The 24,969-nt window shown below is 39.6% G+C and overlaps 1 protein-coding gene across 10 annotated transcripts in view; it reads left to right on the forward strand.

Moving 5' to 3' along the window:
- Positions 1 to 24,685, forward strand: part of RABGAP1L (RAB GTPase activating protein 1 like) — a 553,255-nt gene extending 528,570 nt beyond the window's left edge. For 5 of the 10 annotated variants that reach the window (XM_054037874.1, XM_054037876.1, XM_054037871.1 and 2 more), the window contains 7 exons: positions 316 to 408; positions 9,844 to 9,954; positions 12,790 to 12,894; positions 14,200 to 14,283; positions 15,038 to 15,109; positions 17,292 to 17,489; positions 18,908 to 20,545. In XM_054037874.1, the coding sequence (XP_053893849.1) occupies positions 316 to 408; positions 9,844 to 9,954; positions 12,790 to 12,894; positions 14,200 to 14,283; positions 15,038 to 15,109; positions 17,292 to 17,489; positions 18,908 to 19,063 (819 nt within the window). In that variant the 3' untranslated portion in view covers positions 19,064 to 20,545. Of the gene's footprint in view, positions 1 to 315; positions 409 to 702; positions 6,522 to 9,843; positions 9,955 to 12,789; positions 12,895 to 14,199; positions 14,284 to 15,037; positions 15,110 to 17,291; positions 17,490 to 18,907 lie in introns of those variants that run through there. The other 5 variants (XM_054037867.1, XM_054037868.1, XM_054037870.1 and 2 more) reach the window with 3 other exon arrangements.
- Positions 24,686 to 24,969: the final 284 nt, after the last annotated feature.

A 24,969-nucleotide genomic window follows, 5' to 3' on the forward strand; every position in this document is an offset into this window, starting at 1 on the left:
AAAATGTTTCTACTTCAGGATTCTGGTTTCCTTTTGAAGTATTTAAAAATAAGTGCCATTAAGCTTAGTAAGGATCCTCTCTGCATGTGCTGTATTGATAACTGTTTGGCGTGCCTCTTTTTACTGTCAACAAAAGTAGAGTGCAAAAATGTTACCTTTCCCCCAGCTTTCACCCCATCTTTCTGGTGACAGTGGGATGAGGAATATTCAGTAGGGAATATCCAGAGCTGCTTCTACTTCATGTTTGCAAGTAAAGACTTCTGGAAGCCCTTTCCTGTGCTTCTCTAAGAGCATGTTTTTCTGAATGTATTCCAGGTGCCCACAAAGAAGCTGAAGAAATATGAGAGAGAGTATCAGACAATGCGAGAGAGTCAGCTGCAGCAGGAAGACCCAATGGACAGATACAAGGTAAAGGAGACTATATGGAAACCTACTCCATTGGCTAAATCACATGCACTAGTGATCAGATTTCACTAGTCAGCAAGAGGTGCCTATGTCAGTATTTCACACATACTGGAATATGCCAATACAGTACAGAAAACTATATTGGGAATTAAAGTGGTGGGTCAAATTCATCTAATTTCTTTAATGATCACATTGGCTACTTGGAGACATTCTGATTTTCCAGGAATATTTCAGTCAAAAAAATTGAACACTCGAGAAGCCCTCAAATAGCCACATATAATATTTTTCTTCTTTCAGTTTATATGTTTGTAGGTAACTCTCCTGCTGTTGCGCTTTTACTGGGAATCTGCATGAGACGCTGTGAGACTGAGGGTGATTCTCAACTACTGACACAAAAAGGAGGAAATAATACTTACTGTTTAGCAAAAACTGTGCATGGTCACATCCACAAAGACTTTAGGAAGGTGAACTCATCCAAGACTGACATATGGTCCTTGTCATTAATATCTGTTTGTAGCAAGGTTTAATAATTTTTGTTAGTACAAGGGGGCCCTGATCCCTGCTTGGGGTCCCTTGGTGCTACTGCAATAGACATAATAATGAACAGGAGAAAAATAAAGCCCCAATGATGTGTGAAGCAGAATAATGTTGGTAGTTATTACATTTATTTGAATGCATATCAATTACAGCTTAAAGAGATCAACAACATATGGCCACAGGTTCAAAGTCAAATGTCTTGGTTACTGTGGAGCAGTCAAGTTGTTAGTCTGATAGGTTGATGGTTCACAAAAAAAGGATTAGCTCAACAGTATATCTGAATTTCTGATTTCCAGGGTAATTGGGCCCCAATGCTGAAAGCCGCTCTCTGCAGGCAGGCCCCCACATGCATGTAGCTCCAGCCACACAGAGCATCTTGCTGGGTGGGGGCCTGACTGTGTGACTATCCAATACCTTGTCAGTATTGTGTTATGTACAAGCAGATATAAGTATGCATGATGTTATCCTTTCTTGTGTTTGTTTTCTAATGCTGCATACACAGGCAGATCAGGAATCATTCAGTGAAGCAATTTGTGAATAATTTCAAATAATGAATAAATTTGACAGTTCCATGATCTGCTATGAACAGGGGGAAAAGGCAAAAATGTGCTGAATAAATTTACAAATTATGGCCCAGATCCTGCATTGAAAACCAGGTATGCAGACACCTGCACCTGCATAGGGCCCCGTTGGCTTCAGTCGGGCTCTGTGCAGTTGGAGGGGGTTTGTCCATGCAATTCTCAGTGTAGGATCTGGGCCTAGAAAGCACATTTTGCTCAAGCTGTTGACATTTCACCATGGGGGGCTGGTTCTTTTTACTTTATAAAAGTAATTGCCCTGTTTATGGCAAAACTTGGAAAAATATTATTGCACATGTAAGGTAGCTTGCCACTCTTACAGAATGGGGTTTGGAAAAGCATTATTTTGCTCGTACCAATGTTGGCCATACTGAGGGAAAATTTGTCAGGAATGTTGCAGATAATGCACAGATAAGCCAACACAACAGATCTTGTAAAACTTTGCTGAGGATGAACTCACTACTCATAAAGTCACCTTTCTGCACTCAGGTCCTACTCCTAGCTCAGTTCAGTTGGACTAGAACCTCTTAGCTTTAATTACATGCCCAAATGTTGTTCCTCAGATAATACAATAAAGTAATACGTTGATTTTTTTCTACAAGCCCTAATAAACATGTGGCACCTTGTAATATTTTTTATTGTAATATATTTGAATTTCATTATCATTATCATAATGATATATTCTGTTGATTTAGACTTTTATAGGGCAAGTTCTTTCTAAGGTTTGTATTTCATTTAAAATTCAGGACCCTTCTACTACACCTTTTTTTTCCCCAGCAGCAGCTCAGCTTTCCTTAGATGCATTCCTCAGAGATGAGGCACTGAACTGCCTATTGGGTGACTTAGCTGTGAACTTATGTGGCCAGCATATGCCAGCAACTTTTTTACTGTTACTCAATATTATACATAACATAGAAGTACCATTTTCTATGTACTTTCTAAATGAATTCTGTCTGGCATACATAGAGTAGTAAACAGTTCTGCAAGATACTACAATTGTATACAGTATCTAAGGTTATAGAAAACAATGTATGATGCTGAGGAATAGTACACAGTCATGTAGTGAAAGATTGTTATAATGCATACACGTGAAGAGGCAGAGTTAAGACTGTGTTTGAAAGTGTACCTGGCATTTCTTGATTTCTGAGGCTAAACTGCAAATTAACATTTTTTAACATAACTCTAATCCAGCATAGATCTGATTTTCTGTCAGAACTAGGACTGCATTCATGGCCAAGAGAATGCTAGTTAATTTCCCTATTTAGAAATAACCATATTTACTGCTTGTTAATTCGGATTGTTTTCTTTCTTCAGTTTGTTCATACTTTTAACACAGAACTACAATAATACTTAGAAAATGTAGGGTACTGTTCATCTTCAAAGCACTGTGCAAGCATATTAGCTAATTAAACCTTACAGCACTCATGGGAGATGGATGAACAAGATTATTATTCCCATTTAGCAGATCGTGAAACAGGTGAAGTGACTTACTTGGCCACACCCCCAGTGAGTCACTGTCAGAGGCAGGACTAGAATTCAGGATTCTGGCTTGCAGTCGTGCAACTCCTTGTGTAACTTTTATCTGGGTTGGATCAGGTCAACCTTTTGTTGATGCACTGATTAGTAGAATGATCCCTCACAACCAGCATAGCTACATTTAGTTCAAGCTTTTTATCTGATAGGTTTCATATATGGGAAAGAGGTTATCTCTCTTAATGGGAGAACATGTCTGTTATGATAAGTGTATTAACTCCAGTTTTGTATTTTTAATTTTATTAGTGTGTCTTGATGAGAATGGTGAGAATCAACATTCGAAGACTATGCATATAGGGGTCAGTCAGTTATGATTGCAGGCCTGCATGGATGTATAAGGGGGAGAAACCAAAGCCCTGCTCATCCCTTAAAAGACACCATTGCAGCCCTTGTGTTCAGGAGTGCAAGGACTATATTCACACCACTGCCAGTGCTAGGCTCCCTAGAACTGGAGGGTAGCACTCTGCACCTTGTCAAAGGGCCCAGGCTGTCCTTGCATGATGCCTCCAGGAGCTCCCATTGGGATGATGCTCTCCATGTGGGTTGAGGCTTAAAGACTGAGTTTTCCTAGCAGAAAAAAATTATTTTCGGTTCACCATTCAGAAGTGGGGATGGCTTTTGTTTAATGATTTCTTCCGAGCTCTGTGGAGCAGGGGTCTGTGCAGCATGTTCATCTTTTAGATGCACATTGATTCTCTTCCTTGTTTTCAGTCTGTGTTTTGATTTGTTTCACTACCTGTGCAACTTTGGGGTGATCATTTAGATGTACACCGATAGCCTTGTTGTATGTCACTTTGCTCAGACTCGTTACGGTTCTTAAAGAATAAAACTGTCCTGTGAATTATCCTCCCCTCCCATGTGGGGGGCAGGGCTTGGGGGACTGCGGAGTGAGGAGGGGTTGAAGCCTCCCAACTTTACAGATCATGTGGATCCGCAGGAAAGGGCCTCTTAAACTGAAAGAGCCAGGAGCTGTCTGTTCAGTGGGCCTTCTCTTCCTGTTGCTAGCAACCTGGCTCTAGCCGAAACCATGCTGCTGTTGGCATGAGTGGCTACTCAGTGGGAGTCATGGAGCGGATCTGGGAGAGCTATACAGCACTGAGGTGTATTAACTCCTAGCCACATTCCACAGCAATCCAGTGAACACCAAGTGATGATGATGCACAGAATGGCTGGTCTCCTTCTCCTGCCCACCCTACTCAACATCCAGGGGAATCCCTTCTGGGCAGTACACCTACAGAGGGGCATCTAGGTGTTCTGGTGAGGGGAAAAGGACTGCTGAGGAAGCATTCCTTCTCCCCCAATGCAGATCTCCAGAGGAACAAGCGTGGATATGGAGATTAATTTCTCTGCAGTAGAATTTTTTTAAAACAGATATAAACAATCCACATGACATTCTTCAGCAGATATGGTAGAGTGGTATGTCCAAACTGACTGACAATATCCCTATAAGGTATGGACAGAATTGTAAATTTATGATTATTACATTCTAAGAACTGTCCAACCTCAAACCATCTGTAAATTCTGAGATAATTTAAAATTGGGATTTTTACATCATCTGATTAATCATCAGTTAGCCAGATCATACACTGACTGAGTGGAAGCAATGTAGGACACTATTCTATATGTACAGTATGATGCAAGAATTCGTTATTGGGCATGCTTATTTTCTGCAAGTCAGTTGTGACAGATTTCATTCACCACACGCACAAATCAGAAATAGGGCTCTGAAATTCACTTTGGGGTTTATTTTATTTTCTTCTCAATTTAGAAATATTTCATTTAGGAAAACTAAATTCATACAGGCACATTTCTGCAGCAGAATAACTTTACTGTTGGGTTTTTACATTCAGACAAAAATAACGTCTGACATTTTCATAGACTAAAACAGAAACACAGCTGAGTTGCCATCCTTCAGTAAATAAATTGACTCTTAGTTAAAACACATCACAAGTTATAAGTAGAAGCCAGTAAAAAAATGGGAGCTGTGTGTCCAAGAAAAGTACCAAAATAATTCAGACAAATATTTTCCCCATATTCTGGGTGATTTTTCCAGCCTCTGAGAACTTCTCACATATAATATGGGTTTATAGGCTGTATCAGTGATGAAAACTTGGGTCCTGTAAAAAAATGTCATGTACAGTTGTGTAAACAAAAGCTAGAATCCTACAGGTAGACCCTGCACCTATGCAGAATCCCATTGACTTCAGTGGGAGCTCTATGTGTGCAAAATAGTCTGCTCGCACAGAGCTCACAGCAGATTAGGACCAAAAATGTTAAATGTCACTGCTCTATTTACCGTCATGAAATAAATTAGGAAAGTTTCCTATTCCTACAGTGTGATCTTGCTGCAATAAGGTAAATATATTCACTTTAATTTTTACAGCTAGAATATGACCCTTAACAAAAGTTGTTCACATCCAAAATTGCTTTGATATCCTAATTTTGCACACAATACCCTTGATCCTGCAATGAGATCTGTGAGTGGAACAGTTACACCTGTATGGCTCCACTGCCATACAGGAGCAATTTTTAATCTGTATTAATGTATAATCCAGATGTATTAGTTTTTTGTATGCCTGCAGTGTCCATAAGTAAAAATTAATATTCCAGTAATTTTGGTGCTAGTTGTTGCATTAGCATTCCTGAATGCAGGGGAAGAAACATTTGATTACAATTAGAGTGGTTTTCTTCTTTGTTTAAAAAACCCCCAAACTCTGCACTATGACAGTTGAAGGAATGTTTCTTTAAAACCAGAGCCAAGAGTTCATCATAGTAGCAGAGAGCGCATTGAAAAACTTTGTGATGCCTTCCATAAAACCTCTTTTGTCCTGGATAATTGTTCCTTTAAAGCTTTGTGGCTTTTTAGCCATCTTACATTTCTCAATTTTACCATCTTGGAATTAACCTAATTAACTGCTTTTTTTGATTGACTCATGAAGACTTCAACCTACTGCCATCCAGGAATGTGAATTCTAATCAGTCGTTTCATTTCCATCAATAAGAAACTCTTCAGGTTTAAATATCCACTTTTTGGAACAACAAAATGTGAAAATTAAGATTTCAGCAAGGTTGGTGACAAAAGTCACACCCAGCTTTAGTAGCAGCAGTGAAAAAAATTTGCATCATCATTGGTAATCATGTATATTCATCCTTCATGCTAGCCTGATAGCAGAGGGTGGAGTTTATTAGCTTTTTAGTCTTCCTGAGTTGGGACTTGCCTGCAAGTTTCAAATCAGCTTTCTTCTTTAAATCAAATGTTTGTTTTAATAAGTGGAAGCTGGAGTAGACCATACCTTTAAAAAAACAAAGTGAAAAAATCCCAGTGTAGGATTAGCAAATCAGGAATTTTTGTTTGTTTTTTAATTTCCTAATGATTTTGTTTGGTATTTAAAATTCACTGGATATCCTGTTTTCACTGTGTTGACACCAATGATTGAAAGCAGTAGTTGGTCTGTGACTTTGCAGGAGGTAAGTTTATTTGTGTATGTTTGTAATGTGTTTGTTGTCTCTATTGGAAATGCAGTATCCTCCTTTTCCAGACACTAACCAAATGTAACCAGCTGTCTCCTGTAACAAAAGGAAGGAGACTAATTTGGAAAGCTGCAACTTTTATTTTACTGCTTGTGGAAACAGTGATACAAACAAGAAGGGAATACTTAATACAGTCAGTAAACTTTTATAAATGCTGTGTATTTAGAGACAAGGCAGGGAGTGATTGGGAGGCTCTGTTTACACCTGTAGAACATCTAGCAGGTCTGACTAGTCATCTCATGCGAGGTTACAAAATTCTGGTTCTGATGTTAGCCTGGTTGTAGCTAACAAACTCCATTTAAAATGAATCTGAAGATTGCTCTCCCTGCAAATGAGGCTATGTGAAACTCTGCAAAACATTTGACAGTCAGCAAAAGTAGCTCACTTCCTTTTGTGAGAGGCACAGCTTAGTTATTATGTTCCTCTTTTTTGTTAATATAATTGTTTCTTTGGATTTAAATAGATTTGAGAACTTGCTCCTGAGAAAGCAGGCAGTTCTACATTGGTAGGGTGTGGGGAGAGGCTGGAGAAGCCTAGTCATGGCTAATCATACTTTGCATCCTTGTTCTAAGGGAAAGGAAAGGCAATTTGATAAATTATCCTCAGCTAGAAAATAAATATATGTAGAATCACAGAGACTAAATAGCTGTTGGCTGGTATAATGAATAGGACACATCTAACATTTTAAAACTTGCCATGCAGATTCCTATTTAAGAGGAGGATAGTGCATTTCCAACCACATTGCTTGCTTTCCCACTTGTCTGTGAGTGCAGAGCAGGCGTTTGAAACCTCACCTTATGCTGCTTGCTTTGCAGACACTGATGCTTCTGGCAAAAGCATAGCAAAGAATGTGAAAGCCAACCAACTTTCAGGGTTATTTCATGCAGATCTGTAAGGAATCCAGCTGATTTTTTCCTTATCTTTAAACAGTATTCCTATAATCAGCATTACAGCAGCTATGTTAGTAATTTCTGCCTAGTGAGAAGTTTTAAGTTAATTAGGTCTCTTTTTCAGCTATATCTGCTGTCAGGCAGCTATCTTTGCTCATGAAATTGGCAATCCTTTGATAATGTGAACAAAGTATTGAAGTAAAGACACTTGATAGCTTTCTATAGAAAATTGTAATTTAGTTTTACATCCAAGTACATATTACCCTTACCTGAAGAACTAGTTTTAACAATTTTATATTTATAGCAGAGTACAGTATAATTTAACTAAAAACTCAGCAGAGGTTTTTGTCTTTAAAAGATGTTTACTTGACTTGTGTCAAATCATAATAAGGTTCTTTCATTTCAGTAATCATGTAGTAGTTGTTTAATGTATGATGCCTTCAAAAGGAAACAAATCTACCTTCCTGTGCAGTGCAATATTTCAGGCACTGTTGCACAATAAGGTCACATTGAAGACTAGGTATTTGCAAAGGCTCCACTTCCTGGCATAGAGGAAGCTGTTTAACAACAGGAGAGGTTTTTTTTCTTTCTTTTTTTAAACATCCTTTTTGAGCAGTAGTTCTCCTTGTTTGTTTTGGCAAGCATATGAAATATTCTTGCAGTAGGAGGATGTTGGAGCAAAAACAGGACTGCATCTCTGTAGGTTTCATCATGACATTAATCTTTAATTAGAGATTAATCTGTAATTCCTGGAGACTCCAGGGCAATCCTGGAGAGTTGGCAACCCTTCTCTGGTGGGATTTAAAGAGGAAATACCTTACCCATATCTTCCATTAAGATTGTTAGGAACATAGTTGCGGAGTAGGAGGAAAATTAAGAAAGCTGAGTCATATGTTTATGCAGTGGGTTCAGGGAGTCTTTGTTTTGAAGCAATGTAGTGGTTGAGTAACTCATGAAAGTTTATTACAGAGGTAGTATCTTGCTATCTTAGAGGCTGTAATCTATTTCATTTTATTTTTGTTCAAAGGAAAAAATTGACATCTGTCCTCAAGTGAAGAGATGGTCTTTGTAAAATGTTATCATGTGGAGAATTCCATTCTTCAGTCATAAGGAAGTTCTTCATAAAAACTTGAAATTTTGTCTTTATTTTACATAGCTCATAGATTTCCCCCATCCCTTCTTTGGTATGAAAGACTAGTGGCCATTAAGCAAGGGCTCAGGCAAGCAAATCTGCGGCTCTTTGCAAATTCATTTGATTAAGATCCCCATATTTAGCCCATTCTTCTCAAGCCAACTGCTTGATGGGGACTCTCAGAGCATGTTTGGCAGCCTGTCTGCTCACCCTGAGACATCTTTAACAAATGTTTCTGCCTTACAGCCCTTGGACAAGAAACATCATTCCAATGATAAAAAAATGCATTAGTTATTCCTCTCTCCCTTCTCCCCTAATTTATGTACACTGGTTTGGTAGTGTTTTACAACCACTTTGCACAGGAATAGGTGACTACACAAGGTGCAAGGCAGGGGAGAATCAGGCCATAGTCTTCTATACACTGAATATTTTTTTCATTTCTGAGTTGATCTGCATCACTGTTCTGGAATCTATATACATTTCAAAAAGAGAGGCCATCTCCCCATTTGCACTCTTTCTTGGCAGATGTCATTTGAATACACACTAGAAACTACTGGCACAGATTTTGGAGAAAACAGTTCAACAGAGCTGTAGAAAGGTTCATTACTAGGCTGCCCTGTTTTGAGACCCAGCAGAGGAAGGACAGTTGATTCTACATCATTTTTAGAACATAATATTCCTATGGAAGATTTGAAATCAATATTTGGTAAATTGGGGCAGGACAGATTATATTTTGGACTTGAATAGACTATTAAGAGCATCTCTTAAAAATGGCTCTTGTTCATTACCACTGTGTTTTGTGTGGGATTTTATTATCTAACCAATTTTCCTTAATGATCACCATGTAGAAGCAGAGTATTTTTGTTGTAAGAAGGGTGCTTTTGAACTCAGGGAAACCTACAATCAGTGTGTCATTTGGGCCTGAACATAAATATGTTTGTAAAGAGCAGCACAGGGATGGAATTGGAATCACTGCCCTTCAAGTTACATTTCCATAGCACTGTTTCAGTTTTTCTAAACAGGCCCTGTCAGATGGGATACTGCATCTGCTGGCTTAATTCAATGTTGTTTCCCACAGCAGCAATCCTGCCTTAACTGTGCACTCATGTCTTCTTGGTTTTTACACTGTTTCTCATTCTCGTACACACCCACAAAATATTCACTTGTCTCTTTGTTCTTTCATTTTAAAATTGATAAGAATTAACTTATTCTCCTGTTTGTTCCTCTCTTTCTGCAGAGGGAGAACCGCAGGCTCCAGGAAGCCAGCATGCGGCTGGAACAGGAGAATGATGACCTTGCCCATGAACTTGTAACGAGCAAAATAGCCCTCCGAAATGACTTGGACCAGGTAACACAGGCACTGATTTGTGGCCAGGCCTGAGCCTGAACTCCTAAAGTTAGGTGGTGGGGAGGGCAATGGCAGCATTTTGCATTCACAATTGTATGAGTGCAAAATTGAAGGCATTATTATTAGTGCCTTTATCTGCTCCCATTGAGATGCCTAACTACTTGAATTGTAACTGCAGTCAAGAAGTTAAGTATCTAATGGATGCAGTTGTAGGCACAAATATTGGCACCAGTGGACACCAAATTACCTGTGCTATTGCAGTCTGTTTTGGAAAATGTAGGCCATAATCTCTCATGCAAATATCAGAATATAGCTACTAACTTGAAAAATGTATGCCATACTCTCCAAAACTTTAATTTGCTATAATGTCATCCAGTATGTCTCTCACCTCACACATTCCACTACTCTTCCAAAACCATCTAATCCTAGCTCTAGTTACCAAGGTAGCAGACAGCACTCTCAAGAAAGCTGAGGGGTGCTAGCAGCAAATGTTCAGATGTTTAGTATTTCCATCAGTAATCTGCTTCCTACAAAACCTAAGCTTTGGCACAGACGACAAGTGCTGGGGGAGCTGTTCACATGATTAGGTTGACTTTGGGAAGGTTATACACACAACTGGGGTGTTGTCTATCTCTTTGCAATAATGCAGTGCACTTCAGAGCTTCACACTGTATTCTGCTACATTCTTTAGAGGTGAACGGTTAGTAATTATTACTGTATTAAATAATAAACAGGACAGATTCTGCACTCTTATTTCAGTGAATAGCATCTTACTCAAACTGAAGCCAGTAGGTGCTGTTGTGGGGCAAGGTGCTCCTCAATATGAGTAAGAGTATCTGAATCCAGCTGTACATGACTGTGCTTTGACTGTTCCCAACTTACATAAAGAAATACAGTCCATGCCACAACCCTGCAGTTACTCTACGTCTTGAAAGTCAGTGTCTGCTGTTTTGGGCTCAGTTATAACTAAGAGACTGAGCCATGCTGGTGGGGGAGATGCACAAGAGGCAAAGGATAAGGGCAATGTCTCTGGAGGTTACGAGTAGACGATAAAACCTTGTGGGATGCTAGGAGATGTATTCTCCCCAGCAGCAGTTGAAATACATGCCAAATTGTAACACTTGCTAGCTCCACAGCTACTTATTTTCTGCCCATTCCTGCTCTCATGTTTTAGCTGTCTTCTATGTAGGCAATTGAAGTGGCTCTGTTACCTGCAGTTCACCCCTGCTGGGGCAATAGCTTTGCCTCTCTATGTGCAACTGCTGTTTTCCTTCCCCACAAGAGTTAATGACACTTATGATGGTGCTAGGCAGATGAGGACCTGGGACTGAGCAAACAGAAAGAGGAACTGATATTCAGATAGTTCTTCCAGGTGTTTTTAATGGTTATGTTGAACCATGTATTATGTTACTGGTCTAGGATCTAAAAGAGGTTTTTGGTTTTTTTTCTTTTTAAAGGTGGCAGGTCCCCCTACATCCTTTGCTCCATCAGATGCTAGCATCACTATCCCCTTCCTTTCACTATTCTCTTCTTTGTGCCCCCTTCCATACTGCCACTATGTGTGGAATGACCTACTGATCCTCCCACCTTCCTCTTATTCATATCCTTGCTAAAAGACTTGCTTCATCTCCCCCCCCCCCACACACACAGGATTTCCCCCTCCCCCAAACACAGTGAGATGAGTTAGTGTTCAGGGGGTGTGGGGAAATCCTGGGGGTTCCCCACTGCATCTTGGTTATTCTTGTAGATGTAAAGCCTAAAAGTAGGGATATTCTTCCTGTCTCAAAGCAGCTTGAGTAACATCCTGGCCCCACTGAAGTCACGGGCAAAACTCCCATTGACTTCAGTGGAGCCAGGATTTCACCCATCCTCTACTAATAACCAATGGCAGCATGGCAAAGAAGCAAGCCATAGTGCCAGTGATGGTGGGAAAACATGGTGCAGGTCACACGCACAATGTCTGCATTAGGTAATCAATCATTTTGCAGTGCTTTTTCCCATGATTTTGCAGCCAGTGAGTTATTTTCTGGCTATAACCATTGCCTGTTCCATCAACCTGCTTATCAAACAGAGTGAGTGCTGCGATGCAATATTTATCCATGAAATGGGGAAGTTAGCTAGCCAGTGAGTATACTTAACACTGACAAAACCTCTTTTTCATTGTAATCAGTTAGGCCAGCAAGGTACCCCCACCATACCAAGACACTTCTGGTACTCTTGAACATCTCATCGTCATGCCTACCTCTTCAAATGAGGGAGCAAATTCACACATCCTGACCAACATGTATTATCTGGCTTCTCCAGAAAATATTTTTGCAGTGTTTTTACAATGGTAGATAATGCTCTTCTGCCTCTTATATTGGCCTACACGCTAAGTATTGAAAAGTGTAAAGTGCCACACAAACTCTCAACTCTCCTGTGATACAGGTATCTTCCCCATTTTACAGATGTGGTAACCAAAGCACAGAAAGATCAAGCCACTTGCCTCAGGTCACACAGGAGCTTGGTTGAGAACCTAGCCCACTATACCATGCTGCCTCCCTTCTGATACATAGTCTTCCTTTTATTTACATCAGAGTTACACATCTCCTAATATAAGCCAGGAGTCTCACACATGACCAGGATCCTTAATTGCTCTTAATATGGCCCAGCACATTCTCTGTTAGAATATCAAATAGTCATGTGGCCTTTGCACAGCAGCTGAAACATAATGCAATAACCAAGCAAGTAGTTACTAGAAAAAAAAACATGCTTCTCCTACAAAAAGGGAGCATGGGAGAACATAGGAGGAAGAGTTGCATCAAGTTTTTTTAGCTCATCCCTTCTGATTGTCAGGCTGAAGATAAGGCAGATGTTCTGAACAAAGAGCTTCTCCTGACTAAACAGAAACTAGTGGAGACTGAGGAAGAAAAGCGAAAGCAAGAAGAAGAAACTGCCCAGGTAAGACTTGTTTAAGCGTTTCCACCTAACCAAACACACAAACCACAAGAATTTGAGGGAGTATCAAACATTTGTTTGTGCCCCTCAAAACATTCATTCTTTAAGTCAGAGTGAAAATAAAAAATCCACATAAAGAGAAAAAAATTAATATTCTCTATTTCTGAGCATCTTTTGTGTTCTTACTGGAGCTCTGAGGGTCCCGTTTTCCAACTTTAATCCTGTCTCCCAACATCCTTTTTACTGCCACTATGTAAAACACCCACAGCCACGGAGGCCTAATCAGACCCTCTTCAGAACCTACAAAAGTAGCTGGAGGCATGGCTGTTACGTAGAATTTGCCATACTGGATCAGCAAGTTAAAGCTATGAGCTGCTAAGTGCTTCCAGGCCCTAAGCCCAAGGACAGAATGGAAATGATATTTTTCCCAACTGGGTCTCACCTGATATTGGTTTACAAATTTTTTTTTAAACGTTTAGCTATTTTAAATCCTGAACAATGACCTACATATAAGTGTGTTTCAATAGCAAAAACCCCTCTCATCATCCTTGAGGATTTCTTTGCTACCTGTCTGTAAGCAGAAGCTGGAGCAATGAGACTTATTTGTTTCATTGCATTAACAAAAGGTTATCGGTCCCCCCCCCCCCGCTCCCCCACTCCCAAAAAAATCCTTCATAGTTGTTTCTCTGAACTGGAGAGTCCCAGGCTCTCTCCATGAGTCGCTAGAGCTTTACCACCACTGGCAAGAGAAACCTTCACTTCTGTTGAAAGGTCTGTGTTCTTTATGGTGCTGAATGGCAAGATGGGATTTAATGGTATTTTAATGCACTGGTCAATACTGCAATTCTGAGCCATTTGGGCTGGAGAGGTCATTGTGATAATCCTGGCATGCTCCTCCTTCCCTTTCACCCAGGAAAAAATTATATTTGAGTATGGATCTGGGGAACCCAAACACTAAACAACATTTGGCAGTGTAGTGGGCTTGTTTGTATTCAGTCATAATCAAAGATGGTCCCCATACTCTAGAGCAGAATTTCCCAACCAAAGATATGCAGTATATGTCCCCGTTTTTAAATGGCTGTTCATATTGCTGAGAATACAGTCATACTACTACTAAAAGATAACTGCACATTGAGTAAAACAGAGGCTATAACAAGGCTTTTGAATGCCAGGCTTTATCAAGTAGTGGGAATTGGTAATAAAGAGCTATAGATGCAAAGTATGTTCAAGAGTGATGTCATCACTCACATGTTGGAAAATTCCTCAAAGCCCACCCACTAATATGATTTCTCTCCTTGAACTTTCCAGCTGAAGGAAATCTTCAGGAAACAACTAGAGAAGGCGGAATCTGAAATAAAGAAAACCACTGCCATTATTGCGGAATATAAACAAGTAACATTTATAGAGAAACTCCTATTTCATATAGTTATTTGTAAAGTGTTTTTAACGTCTTCCTACTCCCCATCTCAGGCAAGCTGGCTGTTCAGCATTCTAGTCCCAATACTTTTGACCAGGGCATGTCTCATTTCAGGCTTTCTGAGAGCATGAATTGTAGACAGTTATATTTTTTCTGGAGTTGTCCAAGTGGAATCTGCCACTTTCTGTAGAGCAGTGGTCTTCAAACTGGGGTGCACAAGAGGATCCTTGGGGTGTGCGGCAGGAGCGCTTTTCTTTTTTTTTTTTTTTGCTTCGTCAGTTCGGGTGGGAGTCCGAGCCACCCTTTTTTTTTTTTTGCTTTGGCAAAAATCGTACAGCCGGCGCGGCGGGGGGTGCATGCTCAAAAAATTTTTTACTGATAGGGGTGCGCAATCAAAAAAGTTTGGAGACCACTGCTGTAGAGAAGAATACCCCCTTATCAAGCCATTCCCAATCTACTAAGTGCAACTGCCTCTTTTGCCCTGCTCCTGGCTAAGGATGTAGGCCAGCTCCCCATGAAATTAGTCAAATCAATCTCAGTGTTAAAGTTGCATCTTGAATACTACCATTTAGACCTTTTTTGTCAGCCTTGCTACCAATAATAGATTCATTTTGAGGAAATAACTGTGTATGACTTCGGTGACGCTGTAATAAATTACTGCTGAATTGTACTACAAGATTTTTTTTTTTTTTATAAACTTTATCAAAGGGGTTGTTTTCTCTCTTCCAGATTTGTTCCCAGCTGAGTACCAGGCTCGAGAAACAACAGACAGCAAGTAAGGAGGAACTGGAGGTTGTGAAGGTGAGAATGAGGCCTCTGTATGTGAAGTGTCATTAACTCAAATATTCATAGATCCTGGCAGTAAGATACTGAAAGGATTTGAACTGCAGCCATATAGTAGCAGCCTTGTGAGCCAGGAAGATGGTCTAAAATACCCTCTCAGATGTTTCCATCCTGTGAAACAATTGTAGAATACATGTCCCTTCACCATGCTGTTTTGGATATCAGGTATGCTGGAGCTTCCAAACTGGAGTGCACAGAGTCCCTATATTTTTCCCCGCAGAAATGTATGAATTTGGCAGGAAGCATGGAGGGATAAGTCTTTATAAGTTCTAATAAGATGAGAAAGGGAGCCCTTTGGGGGAGCTTTTGAACTGCATCTCTATTTTGCACAGTGCACACAGGCACAGCCCGGGACAGAGAGAGCAAAGGTTGCTTTGGACCTGATGGATTCTGGGCAGGACAGGGAGCTGCTCTTAATTATGGTAGGCTGGCCTGGTCTGCCCCAGACTTTCCATCCCCCTCCTGTCCTGAACACCAAGGCCTTGTGAGATCTGCATAGAGCTGTCTCTGGTTGTCCTACATAGTCTCCTCACTAGGAGAATTTTCCCCAATAAGGGACTTCACAGCACCTGTATGCTGCCACAGCAACATACAAGGAATCCCTCCCTCTGTTTCTGTAGTTCTCAAACTTTCTGAAGTATATAATCTGTTGCTATCCAATGGCAAATGTCTGCCTTTTGCTAGGATTATAAATTTTACTGCCTACTATTTCTGAAACATTAAACCAAGGGTTTACACATGCTTTACAAGTAGTTGGCAGTTTAGCAACATACACCGCTACCTCGATATAGTGCTACCCGATATAACACAAATTCGGCTATAACGCGGTAAAGCAGTGCTCCGGGAGGGCGGGGCTGCGCACTCCGGTGGATCAAAGCAAGTTCAATATAACGCAGTTTTACCTATAACGCGGTAAGATTTTTTGGTTCCCAAGGACAGCTTTATATTGAGGTAGAGGTGTACATATCTTCCCTCTTAGACAAAAAAAGACATTTCTGAACTGAGAATGCCAGGCACTCTACTTACTGTTCTAAAATTACGGTTTCACGAAAATAAAGACTGACTGACATTCAACTAGTTTCTTAAAGTATTTCAGTACATTTTTTTGCTTGTTTACTCCTGCTAAGTGGTCTGAGAGCAAAGTCAGCAGGATTACATTAGCAAACACTGGCTATTGTTAATGGTGACCAGATATTCAACCCAATATTAACAACAACAAGAAGGAAGGAATGCAAGCCAAAATAGGGAAAGAAAAGTTTAAAGAATATTTAGATAAATTAGATGTGTTCAAGTCAGCAGGGCTTGATGAAATTCATTCTAGAGTAGTTAAGGAAATAGCTGAAGCAACCATCTTCGAGAACTTATGGAAGACAGGTGAGGCCCCAGAAGATTGGAGAAAGGCAAACATAATACTGATCTTTAACTAGGGGAACAAAAAGGACTCAGGGAATTATAGACCAGCCAGCTTAACTTCGATACCTGAAGAGTTACTGGAACAAATTGTTAGTCAATTTGTAAGCACCTCTTCAAGCCAACCCAATGTGGAACTTGCTGTTGTCAAGTGTTCTTGACACTAGGAGCATTCTGTAAGATAATATCACTATTACATGCTGGTATTAATAGAAAAGTAGCAGCCATTGCATCCAGCATGGAGTGCTTGCTTGTGACGAGTAAGGAAAACCTGGGTGGGAGCGGGTTTCTAAGCAATATCACATGGTTGTAATATTTCCTTTGCCAAAAGCCATATTAACCTTAATATTTGATCAAAGGTATTCTTTTTTTAAAGCAGCAGGTTTAGCCAGAGAAAAAATCCTGCAATCTACTTTATCAACAAATATGCTAACATTAATGCAGTACTGCAAAAATATCACAAGTCTTGACAACAAGAGGGTAAATGTGACTTCCAAAGTCTAGATGTGTTGAAAAAATGCTTGAAGTATTAGGAATTCTTATCCTGGTGCATGCGCCTATATCTGTTCATGAATTTCTAAAATCATTTGAGGTAAGACTGCATGTGACAATCTCACATACTTAGTGGCTCTACCATTACCACAAAAAGCAAATCTAACATAAGAGCAGCTCTTCCAGGAAACAGGACATCTGTAACATGGCTAAAAATGGATTCTCTGGCTGTTCCCAGGGTAAAGTGATGGCTTGCAAACACTGCAGTGAGATTTTCAGTAAGGAAGGAGCATTGAAGCTGCCTGCTATAAGCAGAGAGACCCAGGGAACAGAAAGAGATGATGAGAAGGATGCACTCAAGAAGCAGCTGAGGGAGATGGAGCTGGAACTGGCACAGACCAAATTGCAGCTTGTGGAAGCAAAGTGCAAAATTCAGGTATATGTACAGGTATCCTACTACTGAAAAAACTGATTGTATTAAGCCCTATCTACCTCATGGGGAATTTAGTTCCAATGTGACTATCTCCTTGACTTTGGTTCTGTAGTGTAGATGTTGCTAGAATGCTACTGTGCTTTTATGCAGCGACACTAAGGGCTATGTCTACACTGGTACTTCCGTTGGTAAAACTTCTGTCGGTCAGGGGTGTGAAAAAACACACACACACACACACACACACTCCGACAAAAGTTTTAACAACAAAAAGTGTCAGTGTGGACAAAGCTACCGCTGCTCATTGGTGGTGGTTTTATTTTGCCGGCAGGAGAGCTCTGTCCTGCCAGCAAAGAGTGGCTACACAGGAGGCCTTACACAGGCATAACTGTAGCGGCACAGCTGTGCCACTGTAAGGTACGCTGTGTAGACATAGCCAAATTGTAAGGCGTCTCCTCTTCCTTTCATTCCTGCACCGAAGCTGAATACAATCATCCTTGCACTCCCTACAAGGCTAGCCAAGCCAAAGGAGGCTAAGACAACTGCAGAAGAATGCATACTGCACCCTCTTAAAGGGTGGCACAATGGCCGCATTTAACCTACATGGTAGGTAGCTCTGGAAAGGGTATGAAACTCAGTGCCTCCTGTAGATCTGCTGGGGGGGGAAATGTAACTGTACACCATTCCCAATCCATGATAGAAACTATAAAACACAATCCAGCCTTTTAGTAACATAGTGCTATGTCCAAAAAATAGCTCTCATTTGTGGCCCTAACTTACCCCAGCCCTGTCTGGCATACGATTGTCTGTTGTCTACCCTTTTGTTCTTGACATACCCTCTCCTCTTCTGCTAAGCTTGTGGAGTTGCTCTCACCACAAGTCACAACCTCCATCATGGATAGTAGTATCCCTTGCGGCATCCATCAGTACCGCTGGCAAGGAGTTTCATCCAAGCAAGGCAGCCCCCCACTCCTCAGACACTACCATTCCTCTCTTGGTTCAGTGGCAGCTCAAGATACACCCTTTCTTTCATACCATTGTTCTACTTCTAGACATCTCTACACACAGCTGCCAAGCCATCAAAGCACCATATGGATTAAATCTTGTGTGCATATGCTTGTCTGTACCATTGCTACACCCACACATCACCTCTGAGGGTTTATTTTATGCCAATCTAATTGGACTTAGCTGATTTTGTGAATTCCCAGGAAACTGGGATGTTCCTTTTCACTCTTCCCTTCCAGTCTTCAAAGAAAAAGGGCTCTAATTTGTAGTACTATCGTCTGTAGTTCTACTGCCTCTCCCCTCCAATCCCCACCCCCATGACTGTAGAAGGAAAGAACTGAGTTACAGGGATTGAATTTGAAGATGCCTCTCTGTAATCAATGATTTTCTGATCAACTCCGATTATTCTACTTCCTTAGGAGCTGGAGCACCAGAGAGGAACCCTTATGAATGAAATCCAAGCTGCTAAAAACTCTTGGTTTAGCAAAACCCTGAACTCTATCAAAACGGCCACGAGCACACAGCCACCACAGCAGCCTCCACCATCCCAGCCACCCAAAGAGAGCAGTACATAGTTCCAGCCAGACCCCAGGCACAAGAGCACAAAGAACAAAGCAACTGAAACCCTGGAGGATTTCCCCAGGGGGTCTCCTCTTGGGGAAAGGACAAAAGACAGGAGTGCAGGCGTTGAAGTGAAATCCTTCAGTGTCTTTACTCATTCTGGTGTGACCCTTTCCAAAGGGAGGTTATTTAAAGAATCCAATTTTATGTTGAATACTTATTTCCCACCTGCCTTCCTGAAAGCCATGTTCTAATACCTTCATCCTTTTACACTTTATTTTATATGCTTAGATGTTAAGATGGATAATAATAATTCAGAACTAAGTGTTCAATATGTGAACTAATTATAACTACAATTATTTTTATCTTGCATAAAACAGATGTTTTCTTTTTGGGAAAGAAGGAGGGTAGCATAAAGTACTGAGGCATAAATCTTGTCAAAGAAAGCACAGTATAATGCCAGGCTTTATACTCATGCCATGGGGTCATCTCAAGTTTACAGTGGTGTTTGCATCCTGCAGAGAAGCATTTCCCATTCATTGTAAGTCTTAAGTCATAGCCAAAATAGTCTTGTGCTCTCTCTGGCATAGCACAAGTGTTTATAGTCTTCCCTGCGAATATTCTGTGTGTTTGATTTTGGCAATTAGTTTCCTGCACAAATTCAAGGAGCGCAGGTCTTCCAGATGCTGAGTGGCAGCACTGTTTAATTCTTGTGTGTCGCACCTGAACTGGAATTTAAAGTGAAATCTTCTAGTTCCCTTCTTAGTCTGTTTTATTTTCAGAACTGGAGAAATGATTCCCTCCATTAGAACAAAGGGAAGGCTATATTATTATTTTTTTTTTTTTGGGGGGGGGGGGGGGGGGAAGAAATAAGTAGTTTTGAAACCTTGCTTAGTTTTGACATTCTATCTATTACTCCTGTGCAATAAAAGCGTGGTATCTTTTTTTCAGCGTAGTTGGTAGAAATATTTTCACATGAAACATTGGGCCAAGGTTTAAGCATTGGTCTTGGCACAAAACTGGAAGCATCAAATCAAAAAACTCTCTTTGCACAGGAGAAACAAACACCATGGAAAAGTTTAAAGGACAAAATATTAAAAATGCAAGATAATAGACTTTACTCATGAGGTAAACTTTTCTGATGATTATTCCTGAGTCTGTCTGGAAACAGGATTGTCTTGTTTTATATCTCTAAGTTAAAGAAGTGCAAAAGCAGTTGTGACATTTTTTGATTGAACATAAATGTTTATAGAAATACTTATTTCATGAAAAATTAAACTATTGCTTAAACTGATGGAAATATTTTTAAATTATATTTAACATGTCTATAAGAAGGTCTCACAGATAAATACTGTTGCTGGACAAGAGGTTAGTTGTGCATTAAGTTTCCCCATGTTATAAAATGTTCCAGGGACATTAGCCCTGTTTTGATTTTAACTTTAAGTAATGTAATATCTTATCAGCTCTGTACAATAAAGTTTGATACTCACATCCTGCTTCATTTTCAAGCATATTTTCAGAAGATTTTTACATGTAGTACAAGTTTAACATTTACCCTGTGCCAAATGAGACATTTTGAAGAGCGGTCAGCTGTTTGAAATAGAGATCAAAATGTAGTCACTATCCTTAGGCAGCTAAAGGCCTGCAATTTGGTGATGTAGATTCTTTTTTCTAAGAACAGAGCTGAATAAAGAGTTAAGTTCCTCTTGTTAGAATGGTTTATAAACTTACCTGGAAGAACAGTGTTTTGTCTAGATGTTGTTACAGAGTGGAATCGAAATAAGAGGGTTCTTCAAATGAAACCGAATTTTGGCATACTTTCCATAATCAGCTTAGTGCTATTAATATTTATCTGAATAAAGACCAGTGTTCCTATCCAGTGGAAGTACTAATTTCAGCATTGAGATGTCACTGGCAAGTAAATTAACGAACTTGAACTAAGTTATGTAATAAACTGGAGGTGACAATTGTATACAATTAAATACATTATTGTAGTACTTGGAGTACTGTGCTCACAGCCAACATTGTTACTGGTATCAAACCACCAGTTTTGTCCAAATTTCTCATTTAAATTCCAATCCTTTAATTTAAATCATGCCTACGGATTGATTTATACTGTTTTCCAAACAAGGTCTTCAATGCAGTATAAACAGAAAAGTGAATTTAATATGGCACTTTTTGGCATGTCTCCACTCACAAAAATGTTTGCTACCTGTAAGCTATGCTGAGCCCTTACAGTTATTGGAGAGGAAATTGGAGTCTATTTTTCTTTCACATGATAGCAATAAAATTATCAGTCAAGTACTGATGACAGAATCTTCACTCCTGGTAATGATCCAAGAGGCTTGATTTCCTACCTCCTCCCCCACCATCCCAGGTTGAGTGTAGAAGAATGAATAACATTTGACTTTAAAAACTGTAAATCTTGTTTGGAATCAGTGAAAGAACAAATAAAATCACTTTCCTGACTGTAATGACAGTGACATTCAATAACATGGAAAGCTAACAAGATTGTAGGGTTACAAGATAGGAGGTAAAATCCAACTTCCTGGCTGTATATACAAATAACCTAACATTGTCATAAGGATTAAAAAAAATGGGTTTTAGTTGGCCCTTTCAGTGGTAAAAGACAGAACCGGGTACATGATGGAAATGTGCACCTTCAGCGTTGGCTGATATACTGTATGTGGCAAAGGCTGATGTTTGCATAGATTTTTTTTTTTCAATGGGAAACTTCCTGAATTAAAAGTCTCACTGAAGCTAATATGTATCTGTTCAAACAGCACTGAAACAGTTAACATAACTCAAAGTGTGGAAGTATTTTTTTTTTTAATTCAATATCAAAATGCATGCCCAGTTCCAACAGTTGTACTAAAGGTAACTTGTGTCCGTCCATATGTAAGGAGCAAGCATTATTGGGGATTTTTATTTTTACTTCCATTCAGAACATTCTGAAATATGGCCTTAATTTCACAAAGAAACAATTCTCTGTAAAATATATATTTTGGTGCCGTTATTAATCTTGTGGATACTAGTGCCTCACTGAGGTGCACAATGCAGAAAGAACAAGTAAATTTTTTTCACTTCATGCAGAAGTTTTTTATTTGGGTGAAACACTTCATAGGATAAATCAGGTTGGATTAATTACATTGTACATCAATTCACTAATCATATCTTTGTGGATCAAAGTTGAATTTATGTAAAACCGTAGTGCATACTTCATATCACTTAAAAAAAACGTTGAAAAGTTAACGACTTGCCTGCATTCAGGTAAACTGCTCAAGGTTCATATGCTTCAGTCCTCAGTAGAAGGAAAGCACTGAACCATGTACTCAGTATAGCCAGCTGACACACACATCCCAGCCTCTGCCCTGCTCATTAGATTGTACATCTTCCCATTTGCTATGGCGAAATTATCTTTAGATAACCAGAAAAATCTTTTTGTATTATAAGTTGTATGGCGGGACTTTTTGTTTAGCCATTAAATTTCCTGTTTTATGCTAGCATATTTTGTTTTATTCTCTTATTTCATTAAAAAGCTATTTTGAAGCAAAAAGCAGGTGTGGGGTATCTCTGTTCACTAGAACAAGAAAGGAGAGTCAGGTAGAGCAGACACTCATCCCTTGATACCAAAGTATATTAGTCATAGCAGACTCTTATAGTCTAAGTAGAGACAAATACATTACGGATTTAGGTTTTGTGGCAAACACCTGGGGTGAAATCCTGGCCCCAGTAAGACAATGGCCAAACTCCCATTGACTTCAGTGGGGCCAGGATTTCACCCATGAAGTTGAGTTTGTGATATGCTGACTAGCCTTGGTGATAGTGCTCTTTAATAGAGTAGAAAAACTGCCTGTACTGGCCGCTACAGTATCATGATTTACAAATTAAGTATGAAAAATCTTGTTTTCCTAATGCCACAACCTCTCGCTAGGAAGTGTGTAGGGCTGAATTCTGACATCCCTGTACTGAGTAATATCTTACTGAACATGTGAACTTTGTCATATAATGGTATGTTATTTTTCATCTCCTAGAGAAGCCTTTAGTACATGTTTTACATTTTGAAGATCTAGGCAGTGGTTTTAACTAAGAGCTGAATGACAGTTCTCTTGAACCCACAGCAGCCATCAGTGGATGATGCCTTGTAAAGTAGTCGGTTGTTCAATAGCAGGCTTTACTAGATATATAGCATTGCATATGCCCATAGATGTAACGTAGTACCGTACATTTTCCTCTTAAAAATATAGCCTTTTTCTAAACTTCCTTTCTGCTTATTACACTAACCATCCCATGGAGAGCTATCCCACTAAAAAGAGGCATTTCCATCCAAATAGTGCTAAATGCTCACACACTACATCCCTTTCACTTTGAACTACTCAATATAGAAAATGTCGCAAGTTGACTTCTGAACACCCACCAATGCACCATCTGAAACTGGGCTATGATACATAGAAAGCATCCAGTTTTAAAGAGATTCATAATGAGAACTAGAAAATGGACCTTTTAAGGGCACTACACACGAGAACTAATTACAACCCTACCTTTCCTACTTCAAAGGCCTGCAAAACATCAGTTCACAACCATTACTCACTATTTACAGGGTTGCCCTTCAGGAATACAGAGCTATCAATTTCTTCCAGACTCCCAGTGGTTTGCTATTGAATGTATGTCATGCCCATTTTTACCTGGAAAAAATAAGGCTCAAAAATAAGAACTTTATTTCCTTCCCTTATTTTCTTATTCAGTGAGACTTGTTTTTATTTAACCTGTAAAGGAGCATATATGCATCTTTGGAAACTATATATTATATATAGAATAATATATAGGAAACTGAATTAGGAGATAAAATACATCAGAAGGGTCTAGTGTCACAAATTTCACTCATGTGATTTGATAACCACCAGAATCCTGGGCTGTACTAATTTCCTTTCAGTTTCTCTTATTTTTGTATTTTATATAATACATGGATCCTACTACCAATTCATATAAACAAGAGAAAATGTTATTGGCCTCTGCCTGATTCTCTCCTTTCAACAATCCCCTGGAGGAAACTAATGTGGATGAGGTTTTCAAGAATTGTATTGGGAGCTATTTCACTTAGAACCATCACCTTCTCTTGGAACTCTGGAGAGAATCTTCTTTATAGTTTAAGTAGAAAATACATTGATGTCAAGAGCAAGCAGAGATGGGCCCTATCCAGATCCATAGTTTTCCAAAGTTTAAAGGGGGTTCAGTTCCAGGGGTTTTATTCAGCCTCTTGAAACAGGCACCAGCTGCAAAGCTTGGATCCAGAGTGAGGGTTCCCACCTGTTGGGGTTATTCAGCTGCACAGTCTTGATTTGGGTCCATCCCTAATTATAAAGAGAAATACAGTGCTAGTGGACTAGGGAGATACAGGGGCTTTGTTGTGTTAGACTTATGATTTGGGAACATTTTTATAAAGCCAATCAGTCGCTGTATAACCAATCCATGTATTATATAAAAATATAAATGTAACACTTGTTATTAAAAATGTAATTTAATGTACATCATCACAAGAAATGTTTACTTTTTTAATTGTTAGACATGTTTAGATCAGTATCTTGTTTTCTTTGTGTGAATGATATGTTGTAAAATAAACAGAAATGCAAACAAGATGGGAATGAGATGCTTGTTTTCATAAACTGCTCACATTACTGATACCCTCAATGTCTGCTCAAGAAATGGTTTGACCTCCATTTACAATAAATCTGATTAACACTGGCACTTCTCTAACATAAGAATGGCTATACTGGGTCAGACCACAAGTCCATTTAGCCCAATATCCTGTCTTCCGAAAGTGGCTAATACCAGGTTCTTCAGAGGGAATAAACAGAACAGGTAATCATCAAGTGATCCATCCCCCGTCACCCATTCCCAGCTTCTGGGAAACAGAGACTAA

This window comes from Malaclemys terrapin, chromosome 8 (assembly GCF_027887155.1).
Source record: "Malaclemys terrapin pileata isolate rMalTer1 chromosome 8, rMalTer1.hap1, whole genome shotgun sequence".
NCBI lineage: Eukaryota > Metazoa > Chordata > Testudines > Emydidae > Malaclemys > Malaclemys terrapin.